At 38.3% G+C, this 26,295-nt stretch overlaps 1 protein-coding gene across 11 annotated transcripts in view; it reads left to right on the top strand.

Moving 5' to 3' along the window:
• Spag9 (sperm associated antigen 9) overlaps positions 1–26,295 on the top strand; it is a 123,036-nt gene that overhangs the window by 75,045 nt on the left and 21,696 nt on the right. For 6 of the 11 annotated variants that reach the window (XM_090351028.1, XM_090351033.1, XM_090351032.1 and 3 more), the window contains 13 exons: positions 1,188–1,309; positions 10,238–10,295; positions 11,370–11,522; positions 12,070–12,121; positions 14,150–14,280; positions 16,626–16,682; positions 17,702–17,875; positions 20,131–20,260; positions 21,186–21,275; positions 21,512–21,679; positions 22,794–22,965; positions 23,819–24,037; positions 24,284–24,479. In XM_090351028.1, the coding sequence (XP_090207154.1) occupies positions 1,188–1,309; positions 10,238–10,295; positions 11,370–11,522; positions 12,070–12,121; positions 14,150–14,280; positions 16,626–16,682; positions 17,702–17,875; positions 20,131–20,260; positions 21,186–21,275; positions 21,512–21,679; positions 22,794–22,965; positions 23,819–24,037; positions 24,284–24,479 (1,722 nt within the window). Of the gene's footprint in view, positions 1–1,187; positions 1,310–10,237; positions 10,296–11,369; positions 11,523–12,069; positions 12,122–14,149; positions 14,281–16,625; positions 16,683–17,701; positions 17,876–20,130; positions 20,261–21,185; positions 21,276–21,508; positions 21,680–22,793; positions 22,966–23,818; positions 24,038–24,283; positions 24,480–26,295 lie in introns of all 11 variants that reach the window. The other 5 variants (XM_090351031.1, XM_090351029.1, XM_090351026.1 and 2 more) reach the window with 1 other exon arrangement.

The following is a 26,295-nucleotide window of genomic DNA, read 5'->3' as shown; positions in this document are numbered from 1 at the left end:
GTGAGACTCTTCAGTTAATCAATAGAAAACAGGAAGTGGTGCTGTGACTCAAGGTTTAGGGTGGTAGCCTTGAGCTTAAGAGCTCAGGGACAGCACCCAGGCCCAGAGTTCAAGCCCCATAACCCCATGTAGTTTGAAAGATTTGCCTATAGCTTTAAGTCCTTATATTAATCCTCCGCTTTCTATACATGTAATTATTTTACTCATATTATTATTTTCGTATCATTAAGATATGCAATAACTTTATTTTCTAAATTTCATTCTTCAGAACATTTTCTGAAGCTTAGTTTTGCATTTTTTCATAGTCTTAATGACTCTGTGTCAGTAAGTTCTAAAATTGACTAGTTGTATAAATAAATTTATAAAGCCAGGAATAAACTGACATTTAAAGGGAAAAAAAAACTGCTTTCTTCCGGGCATGAGGCACTAACTCCTAGCCTAGATACTGTCAAATTATCTTTAAAGTAAACTTCAAGAGCCATGCTAATTTATCCTAGTTAGCATAAAGCATGGATTCTGAAACTAAAACTACCTGGGTTTAAATCCTACTTCTTTCACTCTTTTTTATGGATGATCTTAGCAAATGCCTTAAACTCTCCAGTTTCTTACCTATAAAGTTGGAGGAATAGTAACACCTGCTTTGTGGTCCTTTGTGAGAGTAAGCTAATAATGAATGTGACCAGGACTAGTGCCTGTTATGAAGTCAGATACCAGCCTATTGTTTGTGTTTGCTGGGATCCCACAGAAAAACATGCTGGGATTAAGAAGTGTCTTTGGAGCCAGGCATGGTAGTTTATGCCTGTAATCTTAGCTACTCAGGAGGCTGAGATCTGAGGATCACGCTTCAAAGCCTGCCTGGGGACTGAAGTCCATGGGACGCTTATATCCAACTAACCACCAGAAAACCAGAAGTGGCGCTGTGGCTCAAGGAGTAGAGCGGTAGCCTTGAGCTGGAGAGCTCAGGGACAGCACCCAGGCCTTGAGTTCAAGCCCCATGACCTACAAAAAAAGAAAAGAAAAGAAAATTGTCTTTGGAGTTTCATGGGAATATTAGGGAAATTTTAAATTGATACTGTGTTGTAAATGAAAATTATAAGTTAAAAAGAAATTATGTTTCTTGGCCTGTTGCATTTTTTAAAAAAAACTGTCAAAAATGTGTAATTTGTCTTGTTGCTTTTGTTACACAGCACTCCCACCAAAGGCATAGAGAATAAAGCTTTTGATCGTAATACAGAATCTCTGTTTGAAGAACTGTCTTCAGCTGGTTCAGGCCTCATTGGAGATGTGGATGAAGGAGCAGATTTACTAGGTATGGCAGCTTATGTGAAGAAATATCGTACTATTTTAAAAAGAAATTTCTTTTGTGATTTTGTTCAGAATGTTCCCATCTGCCTTTTGATAGAGTTTATAAAAGTTCTAAATGAAAGCATCTTCACATGTAAATACACTTACAAATACATTCAAATTAGTATTTTGAATTCATATAACACAGCTTTTTCAGCTTCTGTTATATTCTGAGGATATTTTTATACATATGGAACACAGTGGTGTATGCATGCATGCATGTGTGTCTGGGGGGGGGGAAGAGAGCTATATATAAGATTGATTGTTCCTTAGCTTAAATAAATCCTACTGAATTCTATTGACAATAATAAAATAACCAATTTTATCACATGAGAGTGTTTATTTTGTTTCATTTTTACCCTTTATTTTACCTTATAATACTATTTTTGCTTATGTTACATATAATCATTTTAAAGTTTGTGGAGGTATAGCTCAGAGTTATAGGTTCAACCCTAGTTACCCCCATCCTTTCAAAAAAAGTTTTTGTTGAACGTAGTTTGAAAAAACACTGCATTTGACTTTTCTACTATAAATTTATCTAATGATCCTTGCCAAATATTTTAGCCTTTCTGGCCTATAGTTTCTTTGTCACTCAAGTAATTGACTCTAATTCAGGCTTCAGTCAGATAGTGCCTTGTAAGCCAAATCTGGTGACCTTTGTGTTGCAGTGAAGTTTAATTGAAACAGCCTCCCTCCCCATTTGTCACTTCCGGTCTGTGGTTGCTTTGACCCAACAACAGAGTTGAATAGTTTACAACAGAGATGAAAAAGCCCAGTGTTTGTCATCCTACCCATTAAAAACAAAATCTTATCAATCCTGCTTAGGTCATCCTTAAGATTCTTTTCATCAATAATTATGTGATTCTGGCTCATGTGAATTAGACTTTCTTCTGTCTGTTTTGAGGATTTTTGCAGTACTTAGATTTGAACTTAGGGCCTCACACTTTCTAGACAGGCCCTCTAGTACTTGAGACATGCCTTCAACCCTGTTTTGCGTTGATTACTTCTTCAGTAGCCTTGTTTTTTTTCTCAGGGTCACCTACACCTCAATCCTTATACTTCCTACCACAGCTGTAATCACAGGCTCATACTACACTTTAGTGGTTGAAATGAGTATCTTATGAAGTTATTGTCTGGGCTGGTCTCAAATCATGATCCTCCCAATTTTAGCCTCTGAGTAGCATGAGCCATCAAGCCTTGCCATGTGCATTAGGCTTCACAGGTTGTGTTTATTGGTTTTGTTTTGTTTTGTTTTGTGAAAGAACTGGGTTGGACTCAGGCCTTGAACTTGCCAATCTGGTGCTCTCCATCTTGGAAGGCATTTCTGCTTTTTGTCATTTATTTTGGAGACAGGATCTTATAGATTTTTCTTCCGAGGATAACTTCAAATCTCCATTCTCTGATCCCTGCATTCTGAATAGCTAAAATTATAGGCATGAACCACTGTAACCTGACATGAGTTACTGTTAATATATCTTACTTGTAACTTAAGATCTTATAAAGGTATGGATTCAAGGCTCCATGGTAGAACATCTTGAACTTCAGACCTGGAATTCAAATTCTGCACTGGAAAAGAAGACAAAGAATTTATAGAAACCAAAAATGAGGCCCGGTGCAGTGGCTCACGCCTATAATCCTAACTACTCAGGAGGCTGAGATCTGAGGATTAAGGTACAAAGGCAGCCCGGGCACAAAAGGACCTGAGACTCTTACCTCCAATTAACCTCTAGAAAACAGGAAGTGGGGCTTGGCTCAAGAGTAGGGCAGTAGCCTTGAGCTGAAGAGCTCAGGGACAGCACCCAGGCCGAGTTCAAGCCCCATGACCCACCAAAAAAAAAAAAAGAAACTAAAAATGAATTTAAAATCTGTTCTTTTAAGAGTTAGGTTATCACTCAAAGAGTAGAGCACTTGTTTAGCATGTTTGAGGTCATAGGTCCAGTCCCCAGTAAGCCCCCTCCCCCCATGGGAAAAAGAAGAAGAAAAGCATATTCTTTTAGAATAGATAATAGGTTATAAAAATATTGGTATTTGTGTAATTATAGTACACACTATGCTGTTCTTAAAAGACTCTTATTTGTCCATCCTTGTGAATGTAGTATGGTATGATATTGTTTTCCTTAAGTTATGTTAAGATATGCCCTTGGCACTGTAACTTAGTTCAGCAAGTTTTAACATAACTCCTATAATCCCTACACTCGAGGCTAAGCTAAGACAGGTGGATTATAAGCATAAGACTAGAAGGCCAGCCTGGGTTACCTAGTAAGATTCTACGTTAAATTGAAAAAAAAAGGCAACAAAATCCCCCTACAAGTTTCTAAGAAGGATTGAAAGTATGCATGCTTATTCCTGAATATAGAGATTCCTACTATTTGGAAATGCTAAAGAGATTGCTACTATTGAAGTCTTAGTAGAACATTGGAAGAAATTGTAAAGTATTTCTCAAGGAAGGCTCAAAAGAATAATTCTTGAGAAATAACTCCTGTTTACATTTAAATTTGCATCTTAGTCTTCATTTACACATGAAAAAAATTCCTTTTTAATTTTGATTAACTTAAGAAAACACACTGTCCACAGGCATGGTGGCTCATTCATGCCTGTAATCCTAGCTACTCAGAAGGCTGACATATCAGGATCACAGGTTCGAGGTTCAAAGCCAGCTTGGGCAATAAAGTCCAAGAGACTCTTATCTCCAGTTAACCACTAGAAAATTGGAAGTGGCGCTGTGGCTCCAGAGTTCAAGCCCCATGACCAAGAAAAAAATAATTTTTTTTTTTAAAAAAGAAAAGAAACAAAACAGTCCCTGACAAAATTACAGATGCAAAAATGCTTAAGAAGAATTAAAAAAAAAAATTTTTTTGGCCAGGTACGGTGGCTCATGCCTGTAATCCTAGCTACTCAGGAGGCTGGATCTGAGGATCAAGGTTCAAAGCCAGTCCTGGCACAAAAGGACCTGAGACTCTTCTATCTCCAATTAATCACTAGAAAATGGGAAGTGGGACTTGGCTCCAGGGGTAAGGCGGTAGCCTTGAGCTGAAGAGCTCAGGGACAGTGCCTAGGCCGAGATCAAGCCCATGACCCACCAAAGGGGAAAAAAAAAATGGGGGAGGGGGACAGAAGTTCAGCCTACTGGTAGAGTGCTTGCCTAGCATGCACAATGACTAAGGTTCGATTCCTCAGTACGGGTACATATATATAGAAAAAGCCAGAAATGGCGCTGTGGCTCAAATGGTAGAGCTTCTAATCTTGAAAAAGCCCAAGGAGAGTGCTCAAGCCCTGAGTTCAAGCTAGCTCCAGGACTGGCAAAAAAAAAAAAAAAAATTGGGGGGGGCATGGTTGCTCACGCCTGTAATCCTAACTACTCAAAAGACTGAGATCTGAGGATCACAGTTCAAAGCTACTCCATGCAAAGCCAAGCTGAGAGTCTCTTACCTCCAATTAATTACTAGAAAACAAGAAGTGGGGCTGTGGCTCAAGTGGTAGAACTCTAGCCTTGAGAAAGCCCAAGGACAGTGCTCAAGGCCCTGAGCCCCAGCCCAGAACTGGCAAAAAAAAAAAAAAAAAAAGAAAGTTCCCTAATGTTCTTTAATTCACCTTGGATTCATGCATAGAGGTACATTGTTATTATAAAATCCTTTTGTTGTTTTGGGATTAAATTTATTAACTTTATTTTTAATTAATTAATTAGTTTGTTGCCATTCCTGAGGCTTGAACTCAGGGCTAAGCACTGTCCCTGAGCTTTCTTGCTCAAGCCCAATGGCCCTGCTTGAGCCACAGCTCCACTTCCAACTTTTTGGTGTTTAATTAGAGCTAACAATTTCACAAACTTTGCTACTCAGTCTGAATTTGAACTGCAATCCTATGATCTCGGCCTCCTAAGGAGCTAGGATTATATTCATGCGCTGCTGGTGCCCGGCTTAAATTTATTTTAATCATTATATGGACTTAGTGGTGATTCGATTATTTCTGATTTATTTTTGATAGTTAAAAAGAAATAACTTGAAACAGTTTGTGTTTTTATGTTGATTAATCTCATTCATTGACTCTTTCAGTGGCTCTTTTCTTCATTAATTCTAAGTTGCTCATTCCATGGTTACCCTCTAGAACCTGGAAGTCATATCTGGTCATATACTTAACTTCTGAAGCTTCATTTCTTATTATTATCTATGTTCAACTACACTGTCTTTACTAATTTCTTCCCATCATTTAAATATATCCAGAACATAACTGTTTTTTTAAAAAAATAACAATAGGGCCAGGAGTTTGGCCTAGTGTAGAGTGCTAGCCTAGTATATGCAAAGACCTGTGTTCAATTCCTCGGTACCACACGCATAGAAAAAAGCCAGAAGTGGTGCTAAGGCTCAAGTGGTAGAGCTCTAGCCTTGAGAAAGTCCAAGGACAGTGCTCAGACCCTGAGCTCAAGCCCAGGACTGGCAAAAAAAAAAAAAAAAAAAAAAATTAAAAAAAGTAAAAATAAAAAATAAAAGTAGTGCCAGGCACAGTGACACCTGGGCGATAGATAGATAGATAGATAGATAGATAGATAGATAGATAGATAGATAGATAGATACTGTCTTTCTGTCACCTTAGAACTTTACTGCATACCACCTGTCACTCATTGTCCTCCCATGTTATGCTTTTATGGCTACAACATGGATGAGATATCTTCATTGTTCTAGATAGTGGCAGTATACATCAGTGAACAAAACTCGTTTGCTATATGCATTGGTTTCTGCTATTGCTGTTTTTTAATTTTTTTTTTTTTTGTGGGTCATGGGGCTTGAACCCTGGGCCTGGGCATTGTCCCTGAGCTCTTCAGCTCAAGGCTGCCTGCCACCCTACCCCTTGAACCACAGCCCCACTTCCCATTTTCTAGTGGTTAATTGGAGGTAAGAGTCTCACAGACTTGAGTGCCCAGGCTGGCTTTGAACTGCTATCCTCAGATCTCAGCCTCCTGAGTAGCTAGGATTATAGGTGTAAGCCACTGCTCCCAGCTTTCTTCTGTTATTTTATGTGGCCCCTCAAAAGCAATTGTCTTTGAACCTGCCTGCATCCTTGTCCTCCTCCTCACTGCTCACCCTAACAGGATGAATTTCTCTGTTCTGACTCTTGAGTGTGTTTGTGGTGTGTGTGCGGTATGTGTGCTTGTGTGCCTGCTCTCCTGCAGCCTTGGTGCTGTGCTTCTGTACTCAAGGCTAGTGCTCTACCAAGTAGGCTCATCAGAGGAAAGAGAACTATTTCCTGCTTTTCGGTAGTTAATTAGAAGTAAGAGTCTCATGGCCTTGCCTGCCCTGGCTGGCTTGTGACCTGATACCTCAGATTTCAGCCACCTGATTCACTAGGGTTACGGGTATGAGCTACCAACACCTGATGTTTCTTAGTTTTATGACAAATTAATTTTTATCTCTGCCTCAGTTCTTTTCCTGAAACTTCAAACTACTAGCTCCAAACTGCCTACTAGATGCCTCTTCAGTGATTTGTGAGACACCTTACATTTGACAAGCCAAGAACTGTTGAGCAGCTTTTTTTTTTTTTGACTGTCCCTTGAGACTCTCTTAGAATAATACAACCTGCCTCACCATCACTGAGTCCTCTAGCCTGGACCTCCCATTCTTCTCTCACAGCCAATCCCCAGCTATTTTCAGTCTCTCTGTCTAAATGATATGTCCTCCAGGGATTCTGTTTCTATCTTTAATTAATGCTGAATTGTCCCTGATGTGAATTCTCATGCCACTCTTTGAATTTTGCGATTTGCTGTGTACTTTCCTCGCTTCATTTACTATAGGTTCAATGTGGCTGACAAAATTCTTTTTCTCACTGTTACATTTTTAGCATATAGCACAACTAGGTGAATGGGATTATGATCTATAGCACAATTCAGTGGTTCTTTACCTTTTGTGATTAAAAACTTGTGTGTGTGCATACTTGCGTGCATTCAAGGTGGTGTTGGGGCTTGAACTCAGGGCCTGGTCATTGTCCCTGAGCTTTTGTGTTCAAGACTAACATTATCCCTTGAATTGCAACTCCACTCTTGGCTTTTTTTGATGATTAATTAAAGCTAAGAGTTTCACAGACTTTCTTGCCCAGGCTGGCTTTGAACCATAAACCTCAGATCTCTGCCTCTGAATAGCTAGGATTCAGGCATAAGCCACCAGCACTTGGCTTAAAGACCTTTTAAAGGAGAACTTTTAAGAGAACAAAGCACCTTTGGAAAAATATACTCGCTAATGATTGCATGCCTTTTTGAAGCCTTTCTGTGGTTGTAGCTTAAATCTAAATGAAACTGCTGTAGTCTAAAAACTGCCAGAAAGTGTTACTTGTTTGTTTGTTTTTGCTTATTTTCAGTCAGTAAAATGTCCAAGTATATTAGACTTTATCTTTCAGTCTTGAATACATATGAGCTCATTTCATGTTTTTCTTAAACTTATAATGAGTCTATAAGAATATATTTCAAAGTAATATTTTTAGGTAATCCTGTTTATACACTATATTTTTATTAAACTCTTCATTGAGACTGCATAAATTTATTGTAAACATTAAAGCTTATATTTTTCAGTATATATTCAGATTTTTTATTTATAGTCTTTTTACTGTGTTTAGTTAAGTTTTTTGTATCATTTCAGTTTTTTTCTTCTCATTTTAAAATAAATGAGTTGCTTTCTGAAAACAATCTAATTGAGTTTCTCATTCATTTTTCTCTTGGGCGGCTTACCCAGGGGAATATTCTGGTGTGTATCTTTTTAAATACTTACATATTACTGCTTTTTAAGCTAGGTATTCTTGGCTGCTATTTTCATTTGCTGCTTTCTCATTCAGTGTGTGTGTGTGTGTGTGTGTGTGTGTGTGTGTGTGCGCGCGTGTGCACGTGCATGTGGGCCCACTTTTTTTTTGCTCTGAATATATTTTCAGCTTTCATGCTTATATAAATGGTAGTTTTATAACAGAATTTTTATATAAACCTTTTTCAAGTAGTCTAAACTCTTCTTCTGTCAGTATAGCTTTTGAAAACAACATTAATGCTTAAAGCAACGTATGTTGGCAAAATCATTTTGCAAATGGAATTTGAACTTATTTACTCTCTCTCCCAGTTTGTCATGAATGCATAGATACTTAAATGTCAGCATTGAATTTTCGTATTGCTGCATTGATTTTATTTGTTTGGTTTTTGTTTAGTTGTTTGGTTTTGTTTTTTTGTGGGGGGCGGTCATGGGACTTGGGTATTGTCCCTGAACTCTTCAGCTCAAGGTTACTGCTCTACCTCTTGTGCCACAGTGACACTTCCAGTTTTCTGGTGATTAATTGGAGATAAGAGTCTCATGAACCTTTTAGTGCATGGGCTGGTTTTGAACCTCGACCCTCAGATCTCGGCTTCCTGAATAGCAAGGATTATAGGTATGAGCCACCATATCCAGCTTGATTTTATTTGTTTTAAAATATTTCAAAATAATTTGGAATATTAACTTCAGAAAAAGTAAAAAGAAGCTAGGCACCAATGGCTCACGCCTGTGATCTCAGAAGACTGAGATCTGAGAATTGTGGTTCAATGCCAGTCCAGGCAGTCCATGAGACTCTTATCTCCAATAAACTATTCAGAAGAAACTGGAAGTGGTGGATAGCTCAAGTGGTAGAGCACTAGCCTTGAACAAAAGAGTTCAGGGACGATGCCCAGGCCCCAAGTTCAAGCCATCATACGATCAACGAAAACAACAAATAAAAGTAAAAAGAATGTGTTAAAACTCTTTTCAAAGAAATATTTTATGAATCTGAGCATTACTTCTCCCATGTTATTTTCCAACATGTGCTCATAACTTCTGGGGGGTGAATGAGTGAAGGGCCTTTTGTTTTGTTTTGTTTCTTTGATATTTTCTAATGTGCTTTTCACCGCTTTGGTTTCTTAGGAGAAGCAAATTAAATAGTTTTATTCTCCTGAAAGACTTACATTGGATCTAGCATTGAATGCTCTCCAAGCCTATTTACATATCTATTAAGTTATTAAACAAAAGTCTGTATGATGACAGCTGAATTCCATATATAGCACTTTGTAGGAAACTTTGAATTGCTGATTTGTGGTTTATAATTGTATTCAGTTTTATTGTGAGAAAGCATTGGTAAAACACATTTTAGTGTATCAGAGAACACCCTTATAAGTGAAGGAAATCATCTTTATTTCTGTTTTTTGCACATCAGTATGCATTAAACCATAACATTGTGAGTCCAGATATTTTTCATATCATGCAAAGAACTTTATAGATTAATAATCTGTTTTCATGCTGTTATTACATAAAACATTTCTTGTTCTTTGTTTTTGCTTTACATGGGATGCATGGGCTTTAAGACCATAATTTCTTTGGTAAGGTTTCATCCGTCTTTAGCATAAGACTTAATTTGGGGGCAGAAGCCAACAATATCAGTTGCGATTTAGAAACAGTTTCTGATCCACTTTAATGCTATTCCTTTTTCCTTCAAGTTATAGAATATTTGGAAGAAAAGTCTTGATTCTTTTGAAGTATTATCTGTATGAAATGAAATTTATTCTAACAGATTTCAAAATTGGCCAATAAGAGCTGGGTATGGTGGTACAGAACTTTTACCCAGCTAATTCAGGCTGAGGCAGGAGAATCACTTAAGTCTAAGAATTGGAGGCCAGGCTGGCAACACAAGACCTGCTTTAAAACAACAAAAAACAAAACAGAAAAGAATTGGCCAACAAAACCATTACCTTGGTTCTATGATGAATAATTTATAATTATACAATCCATACAAGTATCAGATGAAGTTATAAAAAATAAGATTGCTAAAACTGATACTGATAAAATGTATAAAGAAGAAGCTATGACTATAGCTTATGTATTTTATAAATTTATTATCAAATTCTTTATCATTTTTCTTTTGATAGGAATGGGTCGGGAAGTTGAGAATCTCATACTAGAGAATACACAACTGTTAGAAACCAAGTAAGTATAGAATATTTATTTACTTATTTGGAGGTATTAAGGAATTGGATTCAAGGCCTCCCATTTGGTAGGCAAGGTATGAGAACTTTAACAAAGAACAAAAATAATGACTTTTTATCCAAGTCAGATGCCATTTCACTAATTTAACACATCACTGTCACTTCATCTGACATATGCATGCACACGCATGTACACATACACACACACAGAATGGATATAGGACCTACACTGACCTAGTGGCTAAGTTTTGTTGTTTTGATTTTTTATTTTTTTGCAGAATCACATTGGTTTTCCTACTCTGCAAGTATCCATACTTTTCTTTCCATCTTCTGTATTATTCTACTTTTATTCCCTAAGATTTGTCTGTTTTACCTGTTCTCCTTAAATTTTTTATATTTCTGTACAGATGTTTAAATTTATACCCAGCTCACTTCTCTAGAATTGACATTTATAGCTGTAAATTCTTTTCTTTTCTTTTTCTTTTTGTGGTTGTGGGACTTGAACTCTGGGCCTGGGCGCTGTCCCTGAGCTCTTTTGTGTGAGACTATTCCTCTACCACTTGAGCCACAGCACTACTTCTGGCTTTTTCTGTGTATGTAGCACCAAAGTATTGAACCCAGGGCTTCATGCATGCTAGACAAGCACTCTACCACTAGGCCACACTCCCTGCCTCTAGAGCTGTAAATTCTTAAGTACAGTTTGTTTAGCCAGCATCGTGTCTGGACATGTTTAATGGAACAAAAATGTATACTGGGTTCCCTTGTCTATTTACTATGTCAAAGCAACTTTGGAACAAGTGTAGTGTTCACATAGAATGCGGCTGTAATAAATTATGCTCAAAGGAGCTGAATCTTAAATTTCTTTAAACTTTATTGTTGGTCTGTCTTGTTTTATCCATTCTTTGCTTGGTAAGCATGAAAACTTAAAATTGATTTATATTCTTTTTGCTTTATAGACATTCAGGTAGGATGTCTCGAAATAGTCAATATTCAGCTTTATTATCTTATATTATTTTAATCTACAAAGGAATAGCTGAAAGATGCTATAATGTTGTGTTTGAACTGTGTTTCTTAGAAATGCTTTGAATGTAGTGAAGAATGATTTGATAGCAAAAGTGGATGAGTTGACCTGTGAGAAAGATGTGCTGCAGGGGGAACTGGAGGCTGTGAAGCAAGCCAAGATGAAGCTCGAGGAAAAGAACAAAGAACTGGAGGAAGAGCTTAGGAAGTAAGTTTTTAATTGTTGCTTAAACAGATTGTTCAGCATACCAAAAAGACTATTGGTATAAGTTCTTTAGCTGTCTCTCTCTCAGAAAGGGCAAATTGCTGCTTGGAGAGAAGCAAAGTGTGCATGCTGTGTTATTTGCCTTTCCTCTAAGCAGGCTTCTCCATTTACCAGCCTGTTGTCCAAATAGGATCATTTTTTTCCCCTCTCTATCTTGATGTGAAAAAAAAAACTTAGAACTGCTCTGAAATCCTTAATAATAAGGAAATTGGAATACATTCTTTTCCTTCACTTTGCTTTCTTTAGGACTTACTGTTTGCTGTTGTTGTTTGAGAATAAGGTCTCATTACAAAGCCCAGGGAGAGTGGAACTTGTTCTGCCTATTGTTTTTTTGAGTGATATGGTAATTTTTTTTTCCAAATTGAAGGTAGCTAACGACTATCTAACAATGGCAAAATAATTATTTAGTCTTAGTTAAAACTCCTTACTGTTTCACTGTTTGAAAAAGATGACTTCAGTTCAAATAACGTGTTTGTTTTTCTTCCAATAGAGCTCGGGCAGAAGCTGAAGATGCCAGGCAAAAGGCAAAAGACGAGGATGATGTAGGTTTCTACTTGGGGGCTTCATTAGACCTCAGTTTGTTTTGATACTTTGGGAATTTTTTAAATTAATTTTTGAATAGGTAAGGAATTATAAGGCTCTAAAGAAGGCAACAGACCTGTTTGAAACAAAATAGCTCTTCCTTCCATATAGTATCGAGATAGTCTAAACATTATAAATAGATGATCCAGTTTCAGAACTAGAGCATTATCAAACATGGAACTATTTCCTCTCATCCAAAGAAAACTGTGATTCCTTATTTATCATTTGCTTAAAGAAGAATAATTTTATCATAGCACAGAAACATAAACATATATATCCTATAAAGTTTGGTTGTCATTGTTTTTGTTTGATCCCACTTTTAGGGTCTGGAGGTATGACTTTGTGGTAGAATGTTCCATGCCCTGGATTCAATCCTCAGCAGCACTAAAAAGGAAAAAAAAAATGTTTAGTCCTCAAGGCTTGCTTCTTGTACTGGATAAGATATTTTTGTGATTCCCTATGTTGTAATATTGAGGTATAAACTTATAATTTCCATAATATGAAAAAAATTGTAATTTATTTGTCCTTTTGATAATGAATATTCAGGTTGTTTTCAGTCTTTTATTGCCACAAACAAGAGTGTTAAGAACATTACAGTATGTATCTCTTGATATGGAGACTTGTGGAGTTTCTTCAAGCTATATACGTATTAGTGATATTTGCTATGATAAAAAAAATTCAGGTCCTTTATTATTTGTTTGTGTTGTTTTATTTTAAGAGGGCAAGTTGTGTCAGGAAGACAAAGCTGAGCTTGCTGAGGCTAAGCTCAGCTTTAGTCTCACTGTTACAGACCTTTCTGCTTTGACCCAAGGTATATATGTTGTTTTCAACAAAGTAAAAGAAGGAAGCAACAGAAGCAAGTTAACTTGGAGTTCTCCCTTTGGATGCTGTGAGCACTTTGCATCCTCTATACTCACATCCTGTTCTCTCTAAGGATAAGTCTAGCTAGTGCAGTGTTTTCTGCTTTTAAATACATCTACTGGGGTTTAAGTCACTCTTACAGTTGGGATCCTTGGTAACTAAGTAATAAGTTTGTGTTGGTGCTTACATAGATAGGTAATTGGATTAGCTTTTTCTACAACTAACTTATACTAATTTGTGAATGACAATTATTGAACACAGTATGAATTTAACAAAGTTAGGGCAGTGTTTCCAAGTAAAATTTATGAGACTATTAAATCTACATAGATAACAATTAACTTTTGTTCTATTTCCAAGTCTTCCCTTATTTTTTGTAGTTCCTTTACAACACATTTAAATATCAATGTTTGTATTTAGAAATTAAACTGCCTGACTCTTTTTAGCCATAAGTAATAACTTAAAATATCTGTTAATTTTACAAGGTCATTTAGCATCACCTATTAGATTAGAAATTAAGAAATATACCGGGTACGGTAGCTCACGCCTGTAATCCTAGCTACTCAGGAGGCTGAGATCTGAGGATCTCAGTTCAACCCAGGCACTAAAGTCCAGGAGACTCTTTATCTCCAATTAACCTTTAGAAAAACCGGAAGGGAAGTGGCGCTGTGGCTCTAGGGATAGGGCAAGTAGCCTTGAGCTAAAGAACTCAGAACAGTGCCCAGGCCCAGAGTTCAAGCCCCACAACAACCAAAAAAGAAAAAGAAAAGAAAAGAAAGAAAGGAGAAAAGAAAAGAAAAAAAAAAGAAAAGAAATTAAGACATGTATAAAAACCCAGGCTGCAAATGTGGCCTAGTGGTAGAGTGCTTGCCTAGTATGCACAAGGGCCCCTGGGTTCAATTCCTTAGTACTAAACAGAAAAATCCAAAAATGGGGCTGTGGCTCAACGGGTAGAATGCTAGCCTTGAGCAAAGGAAGCTTGAGACAGTGCTCAGGCCCCAAGTTCAAGCCCCAGGTCTGGCAAAAAAAGAAAATGAAATGTATAAAAACCTAACACTTGCTTAAGTCCAATATTAATAACAAAACATATATAATCACCTACATTGATTTATCATCATCTTGTATTATAGAGTGATATTCCTACAGCCCAAAGGAAGCGGTTTACTAGAGTAGAAATGGCACGTGTTCTCATGGAGAGAAACCAGTATAAAGAGAGATTGATGGAGCTTCAAGAAGCTGTTCGATGGACAGAGATGATTAGGTTTGTACAAAAAAAATACTCTGATGTTTTCTTAATATTGTTTCATAAATTATGTTCCTTTGTTCTTAAGTACAGTCCTGCTGTGAGGATCCAAGCCACTCTCTAAAGGAATGCTTGAATGAGTAACAGAACAGGACTAGAGTACTCAGAGAATGTCTTTGGGGAACAATATTTGAAAGATGCTCCCAGGACCTGTAAGAGGAAATTGTTCTTACTTAGGAATGATGGTAATTTTTCAGAAGAATGTAGAAATGGATAATACATTCACATTGTATGTGAAAAGATTTCATATACAACACAGGAAAAGTGGATCATTTTTATTTAGTATCTTCCTGTGAATTATATTTGCTTTATTTTTTTCTTCTCCTATTCATACAAAATGGACCTTCCATTGACATCTACTGAGTTGTATTTAGTCAGGTAAATAGTGCATTTTTTTTTTGCCAGTTGTGGGGCTTGAACTCAGGGCCTGAGCCCTGTCCTTGAGCTTTCTCAAGGCTAGAGCTCTACCACTTGAGCCACAGCACCACTTCTAGCTTTTTTCTTTGTATGTGGTACCGAGGAATTGAACCTGGGTCTTGGTGCATGCTAGGCAAGCATTCTACCATTAGGCCAAACTCCCTGCCCAGGAGTGCATTTCTTTCTTTCTTTCTTTCTTTCTTTCTTTCTTTCTTTCTTTCTTTCTTTCTTTCTTTCTTCTTCTTCTTCTTCTTTTTTTTTTTTTTTTTTGTGGGTCATAGGGCTTGACCTCTGCCTGAGCGCTGTCCTGAGCTCTTAAGCTCAAGGATACCTATCTACCCTTGAGCCAGGCCCCACTTCCTGTTTTCTAGAGGTTATTTTCTAGAGGTTTTTATTAATGGACAGCTTTTTTTTTTTTTTTTTTTTTTTTTTTTTTTTTTTTTTTGCCAGTCCTGGGCTTGAGCTCAGGGCTTGAGCACTGTTCTTGGACTTTCTCAAGGCTAGCACTCTACCACTTGAGCCTCAGCACCACTTCCGGCTTTTTGCTATGTATGTGGGGTACCGAGGAATCGAACCCTGGTCTTCGTGAATGCTAGGCAAGCACTCTACCACTAGGCCAAACTCGCAGCCCACGGATAGCTTTTTAGTAACCATTGTCAACCTATGGTGAAGTGTGTAACACATCTTGCAACTTGCTATTATTTTAATTACACCTCTGGAGGAGATTAATATTCTAATTTTTACTTGTTGGACCTTTAGTTAAGGATATTTACTGTAGCATTTAATAAATATGTCAAGTAAATAAGTATTTTAAAAACTGAGAGCAGGGCCGGGAGTTTGGCCTAGTGGTTAAAGTGCTTGCCTAGCATGCATGAAGACCCAGGTTCGATCCCTCGGTACCACATACATAGAAGTGGTGCTGAGGCTCAAGTGGTAGAGCTTTAGCCTTGAGAAAGTCCAAGGACAGTGCTCAGGCCCTGAGCTCAAGCCCAGGACTGGCCAAAAAAAAAAAAAAAAACTGAGAGCATATAGCCAGACTATATTTTTCTTGCTAATTTTTTGGGTTGTTGTTTATTTTGCTTTTGTTTTTTGCTGATCATAAGGCTTGAACTCTGGGCGTAGGTGCTGTCTCTGAGTTCCTTTTTACTCAAAGCTAGCACTCTACAACTTGAGCCACAGTGCCATTCCCAGCTTTGTGGTGGTTAATTGAAGTTAAGAGTCTTACAGACTTTCCTGTTTTGAATCGTGGTCCTTGGATTTCAGATGTGAGTCCTGGGCACCTGGCTTTTTGTTGTTTATAATACTAGAAGCCACATAGTAGTCCAGTCGAAAACTGAAAGAAAATGGAAGCTTATTCTGAACTGAAAAAATAAAAATCAATGTCATGAAGAATAAATTAAGTATTGATATCTAGATCTTGTTCCCAATACAGATAACATTCTTCTATTAATGAGAGCCATCTTTGAGTTTTTTTTTTTTTTTAATAATGTTAGCAGACTTTTCCATGGTAGCCAAGTTTCATGCTGAATGTAATAATTAACTCTCCTCTATGTATCCTACAAACTTTTTTTTTTTTTGGTCAGTTGTGGGACTTGAGCTCTGGGCCTGGGCACTGTCCCTGAGCTCTTCTGCTCAAGGCCACTGCTCGATCTATTCTGTCACTTCCGGTTTTCTGGTGGTTAGTTGGAGATAAGAGTCACACACTTTTTTGTGCCCAAGCCAGCTTTGAACCAAGATACTCAGATCTCAACCTCCTGAGTAGCAAGGATTACAGGCATGAGCCACCGCGCCCAGCCTCCTGTAAACTTCTTGAATATTTTGTTCTTTAGTTAGAGAGCTAAAACATCTAACTAGTAACATTTTCCTTTTATTGTTTTGTAATATAGAGCATCGAGAGAAAATCCAGCCATGCAAGAAAAAAAAAGATCGAGCATTTGGCAATTGTAAGTACATTAATGGCATCAGACAGCACTTTGAGACAAGAAAGACTATCGTCATTTTTTTTTCCAGTTGGGAAAAAATATCCACAGTGAACTTTTTCTTTTTGAATATAGTGTACCAACTCGGTAAGGCTGTTCTTGAGGACCAAAAATATATTCTTGTAAGCTGCATCATGTTGGTTATGCATTTGATGGAATCCTTTGCTAGACTAAGTAAACCTTAATGAGGAATTCTTTATAAAGTTGATCCTCCTCATTAATTGAAGTTACTGATTTACTGGTGTTTGAAAGAACTTTACAAAGTGAAGATGATAAATTTAGTGTTTGTAGAATTTGATCAGTATGAGGATGTTAACCTTGACTGTTTGTGCTAGAGATACTAAGGTTAAAACTTCCCATTTTGGAATGGATCGTGAAATTTGTTAAACTGGACTGAAAGTTGTTACTTAAATGAATTTAATCAGAAAACGGATAAGATCTATGTTAACTTGGTAATACGTCTTCTAATACTTTCTTATAATAGCCTCTCTTTAGAACTGACATACTAAAAGCTCCTGTTCAAATCATGTGTCCATAGCGTTGCTGCTGAACAACGGCTCTTATTGCTCCAAGTAGGAGCTGGCTAAGGTTTATTTTTGTTTATTCAATAGAAGTTCCCTTTGCAGAAGAACATCTCCCTTTCATTATGGAAATTGCTAATAAAGGACAGGCATTTGGCATAAACACAGTAGTTTCTCTTTTCCCAAGTCTGTTTGGTTGTGAGTTTCTGCTAAGGCTGAAGTGTATGGCTACCAAAAAAAACTGTTTATGCCAATTTCTAACACATTGCCTTGTAAAACCGCTTTGGATTTCTCTGCCTGCATTGCTGGGACCAAACCCAAGGGCTTGCACATGCTAGATAAGTGCTTTACTGCTGAACGACATCCTCAGTTGTGTTTTTTTTGAGCCTACAAATTTTTGGAAAATCATGAATTGTTCTTCAAGTGGATTTGATCAGCACACGTGCTTTTTCTCTTTTTAAGTTTCAGCCGACTTTTCAGCTCCTCTAGTAATACAACAAAGAAACCTGAACCTCCTGTTAATCTGAAGTACAATGCACCCACATCTCATGTTACTCCTTCTGTCAAGAAGAGAAGCAGCACTTTATCTCAGCTCCCTGGGGATAAGTCCAAAGCCTTTGATTTCCTTAGTGAAGAGTAAGTATTTTCCAGACTGACGGCCATTCTCCAAGTAAATTAACAGTCTAGAATTTTCTTGCCCTTTATCAGATCTCTCTTTTAAGGGTTAATTTCATCTATAAAGAAAGAAACATTGCTACATTTTAAGTAAAATGATTTGTAGCCAGTACTTTTCATGAGAATTTCATTTCATGGTTATTCTTTTTTTTCTTTTTTTTTTTAAACCAGTCCTGGGGCTTGAACTCAGGGCCTGGGCACTTTCCTAAGCTTCTTTTGCTCCAGGCTAGCACTCTACCACATGAACCACAGTGCCACGTCCAGTCTTTTCTGCTTATGTGGTACTGAGGAATCAAACCCAGGGTTTTATGCATGCTAAACAAGTACTCTACCACTAAGCCACATTCCCAGCCCCCATTTCACAGTTCTTTAAAGATAAGGAATTTTTTTTTTAATGTATGGCTTTGTAGATATTGAGCAATGTAAATACAAATGCTAAAGGTATCATTCTTAATAAGCCCTTATTGTAAATGATAAACATTTCATTTGTTGTCGAAGAGATTTGGTTGTCCCTTAATTTGCTACCACATAATTTACCTATACAAACTAACCTGTAAAAATTCATGAATAAAAAAATGAGTATGACAGCCAGGCACTGATGGCTCAGTAGCTAGTAATCTTAGCTACTCAGGAGGCTGAGATTTGAGGATCACAGTTCAAAGCCATCCCAGGCACTAAAGACCATGAGACTCTTATCTCCAGTTAACCACTAGAAAACTGGAAGTGGCATTGTGGCTCAAGGGATAGGGCTGTAGCCTTGAGCTGAAGAGCTCAGGGACAGTGCCCAGGCCCAGAATTCAAGCCCCATGACTGAAACCTTCCCCCTGCCCCCCCCCCAAAAAAAAAAAACAGAGGCTGAGATCCGAGGATCAGGATTCAAAGCCAGCCCAGGCACTAAAGATCTTCAGAGGGCTGGGAGTTTGGCCTACTGGTAGAGTGATTGCCTAGCATGCACGAATACCCGGGTTCGATTCCTTGGTACTACATACATAGAAAAAAGCTAGGAGTGGTGCTAAGGCTTAAGTAGTAGAGCTCTAGCCTTGAGAAAGTCCACAGACAGGGCTTAGGCCCTGAGCTCAAGCCCAGGGCTGGCAAAAAAAAAAAAAACCTTGAGACTCTTATCTCCAATTAACCACTAGAAAATTGGAAGTAGAGCTGTGGCTCAAGTGTTAGAACACTATCCTTGAGCAAAGAAGCTGAGGGACAGTGCCCAAGCCCTAAGTTCTAACACCAAAAAAAAAAAAGTATATATATATATAATCCATATATATATATGGATTATATTATACAGTAGTATAAAATGTCTAAATTTGATAACTGTAGTCTATACAACTTACTTCATAAAAAAAATTAAGGTGGCATTATTTTATAAACTTTAATATATACTTGCCATATGACCCAGAAGTTCAGCTCTTAAATATTCAATCAAGAAAAGAATAGAGATCGTCAGATATATACTTAATAAAAATTTAAATGGCCCAAAGAAGAGAAATTATTTTCAAAATTTTAAAATATTTGGGCAAGGAGTTTGGCCTAGTGGTAGAGTGCTTGCTTAGCATGCATGAAGACCCAGGTTCGATTCCTCAGTACCACATAGGAAAAAAAAAAAAAGCCGGAAGTGCTGCTGTGGCTCAAGTGGCAGCTCTAGCCTTGAGGGGGAAATAAGCCCAAGAATAATGCTCAAGCCCTTAGTTCAAGCCCCAGGACTGGCATAAATAAATAAATAAATAAATATTTTACTTCATAGCTCTAAATCCATTTGTATTTTGTCTTCTGAAATAACTTATTAATACCAAAATCACTTCAGAAATTTTTTTCCTTTTATATGGCTAATATAAGAAACCTGGTGAAATTTGATAGCTGACATTTCAGTTTAACATAACAGCCTGGGTTGAAGCCATGGCTCAAGCAATAGAGTTATCTGTCTAGTAAATGTAAGTTCAAACATAATACCAATACCAAAAAAAATTAAGGTATTCATTACTTTTTAAGAAATTACATGAGGGCTGTTTACTAACCTGTTGAAGCCTCAACACAAACATGAAAACTCCAGCTTTGCTATATAACTAAGCTTTTTGTACTCTGAAAAAGCAGGTTTGGAATCAAGTAATTGTTTATTCATTATCATTCTGGTTTTCTATGCTACTTTAGCAAGAGAAGAGAAGTAACTTTTTTCTATTCATTTAATCAAAAAGGGAAATGTGCTTTCCTTTTAGAACTGAAGCCAGTTTAGCCTCACGAAGGGAGCAGAAGAGAGAACAGTATCGGCAGGTGAAAGCACATGTTCAGAAGGAAGATGGTAGAGTGCAAGCTTTTGGCTGGAGTCTGCCTCAGAAGTACAAACAGGTAACTGGGAATATGCTGGGTGTTTCGGGGAAGACATAGGGTAAGAGGAGTATGCAACAGCATAAATAATTTGAACTGTATGTCCCAAATATACTGATTTAAAGCTACACCCCCATGTTTAGAGAAGTGTGGAGAGTAAAGGCTTTCTAATAACCTAGAGCATGAACAAAATGCCTCTGTCTGTACCTCTTAAAGACTCAACATATTTGTGTTTGAACGCTAATATGCATATGTGCAAATCAGTAACCTTTCTGAGCTCCCTTAGTTTCCTGCTTACTGTCTCCTGTTTCTGCTTATTTTTCAAATAAGAGTGATGAATCAGTCTGAAGTTGATTTTCAGAAGCAAATATGGAACAGAGGTGGACAGTCCTGGGGCTTGGATTCAGGACCCAGGCACTGTCCCTGAGCTTCTTTTGCTCAAGGCTAGCACCCTAACACTTGAGCCCCAGGACCACATCTGGCCTTTTCTGTATATGTAGTACTGAGGAATTGAGCTCAGTACTTCATGCATGCTAGACAGGCATTCTACCATTAGACCACATTCCCTGCCCCAAGGTATTTACTCAGGACCTTGTGCTTGCAAGGCAAGAACTCTTATCACTTGAGTCTCTTGTCTAGCCTAGAAGTTTGCTTTGTGCATGTGTCTATGTCTGTGTCTGTCTGTCTGTTTCATCTGGGGCTTGAACTCTGTTCTTCAGTGCACTCCCTGAGCTTTTTTGCTTAAGCCTTGTGCTCTACCACTTGAGCTACACCTTCACTTCCCGCTTTTTGTGTGCTGCTTTGGAGATAAGAGTCTCATGACTTTCTTGCCCTAGCTGGCTTTGAACTACAATCCTATGTAGTTAGGATTACAGGTGTGAGCTACCATGCTGGGCTTGAAATTCACTTTTGATGAGACTTATCAATATTTTTCTTGCATTGTTAGGTAACAAATGGTCAAGGGGAAAATAAGATGAAAAATTTACCTGTGCCTGTCTATCTCAGACCTCTAGATGAAAAAGATGCATCTATGAAGGTAAGTTAATTGTGAAGTTGAAGTGTATATTCCCCAAACATGAGGGTTTTTTTCCCTAAAAATACTACTTTTATAATGAGATTATTGTTTATTATTTATTTTATATCTTTACAGTAGACTAAAAATCTCTGTCCACTGTCAATAGTTACGTTAGAAAATGATGAAAAATTATAAATATTTTTGAGAGCGGGTGACAGTAACTTTGTTCTCTTCACTCCCACTCCCAACCTGAGAAGCTCTGGTGTGCTGTTGGAGTTAATTTATCTGGCGGGAAGACCAGAGATGGTGGTTCTGTTGTTGGAGCAAGTGTATTTTACAAAGATGTTGCTGGTTTGGACACTGAAGGCAGTAAGCAGCGAAGTGCATCTCAGAGCAGCTTAGATAAGTTAGATCAAGAACTTAAGGTAAGTATGAGATTTTTTGGTTTATGTTCTACCTTCTGTGTATTTGTTTACCCTCCCCACTATCTTGTGAAAATCAATTTTATTAAGGTGTCATTTTAATCAAATATGTATTTGAAATGACCACAGTTCACTTTTGCTAAATAGGTGCACTTTTTAATTAATTTATTTATTTTGCCATCCTGAGGCTTGAACTCGGGGCCTGAACGATGTTCCTGGGCTTTCTCAAGGCTAGGGCTCTACCACTTGAGCCACAGCACCACTTCCAGCTTTTTTCTATGTATGTGGTATGGAGAAATCGAATCCGGGTCTTCCTGCATGCTAGGCAAGCACTCCACCACTAGGCCAAACTCCCGGTTCATGTATGCACTTTTGTAACCACCATCACCAAAAAGATACTTTTTAAAAAAGTAACATGCTTTTATAACTGGTCTGGTTTAACTACTGTGTGTAGCAATTAATGCAGTTTTACACTTTCAAATAAACTGGAAATGAATTTGAAATAGTATTACTAAGCTGGGTGCGGTCAAACGGAGGTTGGGATGATTAAAGTTTAAGGATAGTCTGGTGAAAGTTAGGAAGACCCCCCCCCCTTTCAACAACCAAGCTGGACATAGTGGTATACTTTTGTGGTCTCTGCTATGCAGATAGGTAGGAGGGTTGCAGTCCAGATTGACCCCAGTAAAAAAGGTAAGGCACTAGCCAGATAAAAGAGGTAAGGGTGTGGCTTAAATGGTAAAGCACCAGCCTAGAAAGTATAAGGTCCCGGGGCTGGGAGTTTGGCCTAGTGGTTAAAGTGCTTGCCTAGCATGCATGAAGACCCGGGTTCGATTCCTTGGTACCACATACATAGAAAAAAGCCAAAAGTGGTGCTGAGGTTCAAGTGGTAGAATGCTAGCCTTGAGAAAGTCCAAGGACAGTGCTCAGGCCCTGAGCTAAAGCCCAGGACTGGCCAAAAAAAAAGAAAGGAAAAAAAGTACAAGGTCCTGATTTCCACCTCCAGTGAGGGAAGGAAAGGAGGGAAAGGGAGTATTTACTTTTCCTGTGGTGGCACAGCCTTATGAATATTCATACAGATACTATTTTAAAGATTAATGTTCCTTATTTGGCAACCTAGGAACAGCAAAAGGAGTTGAAAAATCAAGAAGAATTATCCAGTCAAGTCTGGATCTGTACTAGCACTCATTCAGCTACAAAAGTTATCATCATTGATGCTGTTCAACCAGGCAACATCCTGGACAGTTTCACAGTTTGCAACTCTCATGTTCTGTGCATTGCAAGTGTCCCAGGTAAGAGTAAGCCATGCACCTCAGCCCCCTCCTCTCCACTACTCCTTCCTCTTTCCAGGCACCAGCTCTCATGGAGTGACCTTCTAGCTGGAAAAAAACAAAAATAAACTAAAAACCACTGAATTAAAAAGATCTTTTTGGGCTGGGAGTTTAGTCAAGTGGTAGAGTGCTTACCTAGCATGCACGAAGACCTGGATTCGATTCCTTGGTACCACATCCATAGAAAAAAGACAGAAGTGGTGCTATGGCTCAAGTGGTAGAGTTCTAGCCTTTGAGAATGCACAAAAACAGTGCTCAGGCCCTGAGCTCAAGGCCTAGGACTGGCAAAAAAAAAAAAAAAGTTGAAGAAAGAAGTAGAATGAAAATAACTAGTACTGTAAGCACTAATAATATTTTTATTCCATTCAGTATTGCACACGTAAGTAAAACGTAACAGTGAATAAAGCTAGTTTGAATTAATCTGCTTTTATGTTTTTTGGGGGATGGGTAGGCAAGATGTTAAAACATAATACATGGTTTATATTCATCCTTTGTCTTCATTTGTTAATTGATTGTATTGTGATTGGCTGAGCACTCCCTCAGTTTTCTTGTTCATTTATTGTCCAAATAGCCATATTTTCCATTCTTGCAATTATGAGATAATACAAATGTTAAAAAGTCAGTAAATTCAATTTGTTTTCTTTATAAATGAAAAGTATTACCTTAGACATTTTCATGGTTTCCATTTGCATTAATTAAAATGTTATTTTACTTTTCAAGTCATTTTCCCATTCTGCCAAAGTTAGTTTAAATGGATGCTGAAATGGGAAACATACTGCTGTCAGCTTATTGAGGAACTCCTGTCTCTTATCAGGAGCCCGAGAAACAGATTATCCTGCAGGAGAAGAACTTTCCGAGTCTGGTCAGGTGGACAAAGCATCTTTATGTGGAAGCGTGACCAGCAACAGCTCAGCAGAGACCGACAGCCTTTTGGGAGGCATCACAGTGGTTGGTTGCTCCACCGAAGGTGTGACAGGAACTGCCACTTCCCCTAGTACCAATGGTGCTTCTCCAGTAATAGAAAAGCCACCAGGTAAAGCTGTGCCAAGTGTGAGCCTACTCCAGGATGCCTCAGAGTGAGGTTATAAAGTATAAAGTGACAAACTCAGCGAGTTGGAGAAAAGATAATGTAGCAATTTTTATGTGAATTGAGGGTTTTCGCTTTCACAAGATAGGGTGAAGGAAGGGTTGCTGGGGTGGAGTTCCTTAGCAGAGGTTTGTGCTATAAGATACTAGAGTGGGAAAGCCAAAACTCTGAGTGCTTTTATGTATTTCACAGAAATGGAAGTGGAGAACAGTGAGGTTGATGAAAATGTTCCAACAGCAGAAGAAGCAATGGAAGCCACAGAAGGCAATGCAGGGTCTACTGAAGATACTGTGGACATATCCCAAACTGGCGTGTACACAGAACATGTTTTTACAGATCCATTAGGAGTTCAAATCCCAGAAGATCTCTCCCCAGTCTATCAGTCAAGGTATGTTAGCCTAAGTCAGTAGCTTGAGAGATTAGGTGGAGTGCTTAATAAGAAGAACCAAGGGTTTGGAGGCATGGTTTACTTTGTAGAGCACTAGCCAATGAACAAAAGCATTATATACCTAGTTTGAGTCCCAGTCTCAGTCCCCAGAAAAGGAAAGAAAGCCAAGCACTGGTGACTCATGCCTGTGAATCCTAACCTACCCATGATGCTGAGCTCTGAGGACCACAGTTCAGAGCCAGTCCAGGCAGGAAAGTCTGTGAGACTCTTTTTTTTTTTTTTTTTTTTTTTTTTTTTTTTTTTTTTTTTTTGCCAGTCCTGGGCTTAAGCTCAGGGCCTGAGCACTGTCCTTGGATTTTTCTCAAGGCTAGAACTCTACCACTTGCGCCTCAGCACCACTTCTGGCTTTTTCTAAGTATGGTACCAAGGAATCGAACCCGGGTCTTCGTGTATGCTAGGCAAGCACTCTACCACTAGGCCAAACTCCTGGACTTCTGTGAGACTCTTAGTCTCTAATTAACTACTAGAAAACCAGAAGTGGCACTGTGGCTCAAAGTGTCATGAGTTCAAGTCCCATGAACATCAAAAAAAAAAAAAAAAAGAGAGAATAGAAAAAAAAGAAAATAATTTCTAATACTGTAGTTACAGTATTTTCATTAATTGGCGTACTTGTATTGGACTCAAAGCTCAAGACTAGCACTCCATCAGGGAAATGGGGTATCATTTACAGCCGATTACAGGCTGTCATTTATTTCTCTCTACTCATGCTCTTGGACATTTTTTTTCCCCATTTCAACATTTAAAAAAAAAAATCTTAGCCAAGTGCCAGTGGCTCATGCTTGTAATCTCAGCTACTAAAGAGGCTCATTTTAGGACTTTTTTCAGCATATACAAAGCCCTGGGTTCAAATCTTTCGTACTACATACACAGAAAAAGCCAGAAGTAGTACTGTGGCTCAAGTGGTAGGGCACTTGCCTTGAGCTTTCTCAAGGCCCCAAGGTCAAGCCCCAGGACTGGCAAAGAAAAAAAATATATATATGGGGGATAGAATGTAAGTATATCTTAATTATTATTTTATTTATTTATTTTTTTGCCAGTCCTGGGCTTGAGCTCAGGGCCTGAGCACTGTCCTTGGACTTTTTCAAGACTAGAGCTCTACCACTTGAGCCTCAGCACCACTTCCAGCTTTTTTTTTCTGTGTATGTGGTACTGAGGAATCGAACCCGGGTCTTCGTGCATGCAAGGCAAGCACTCTACCACTAGGTCAAACTCCCAGCCCCTGCTTCCAACTCTTTGATAGTTTAATGGAGATATGAGTCCTAACAGATTTTCCTGCTAGAGTTGGCCTCAATCCTCAGTCTTCAGATCAAATCCTCCTGAGTAGCTAAGTGTACACATGTGAGTCACCACAGCCAGCACAAAGTGTTTTGTTTGGTTTGCTTTTGTCAGTCATGGGACGTGAACTATGGGCTTGAGCGCTGTCCTTAGCTCAAGTCTAGAGCTCTACCGCTTGAGCCACAGCACCACTTCCAGTTTTCTGGTGATTAATTGGGGATAAGTGTCTCGTGAGCTCTTTTGTTTGTGCCTCGGCTGGCTTTGAATCATGATACTCAGATCTCAGCCTCCTGAATAGCTAGGATTACACGTATGAGCCACTGGCATCTGGCTAACATTCTTTATATGTAAACTCTGTGTGTATGTGTGTGTGTGTGTGTGTGTAAATGATCATGTGTGCATGCATGTGTGTATAGGAGAGAGATTGAAAAAAAGTCTTTCCTTCTACCTCTTCTCCCACAACACCCTGCCCCTAGAGAAA

Source organism: Megascapheus bottae, chromosome 17 (genome assembly GCF_031878675.1).
Source record: "Megascapheus bottae isolate mThoBot1 chromosome 17, mThoBot2.hap1, whole genome shotgun sequence".
NCBI lineage: Eukaryota > Metazoa > Chordata > Mammalia > Rodentia > Geomyidae > Megascapheus > Megascapheus bottae.
Note: the sequence above shows the minus strand (reverse complement) of the source record. Positions and strands in the feature narration are given on the sequence as shown.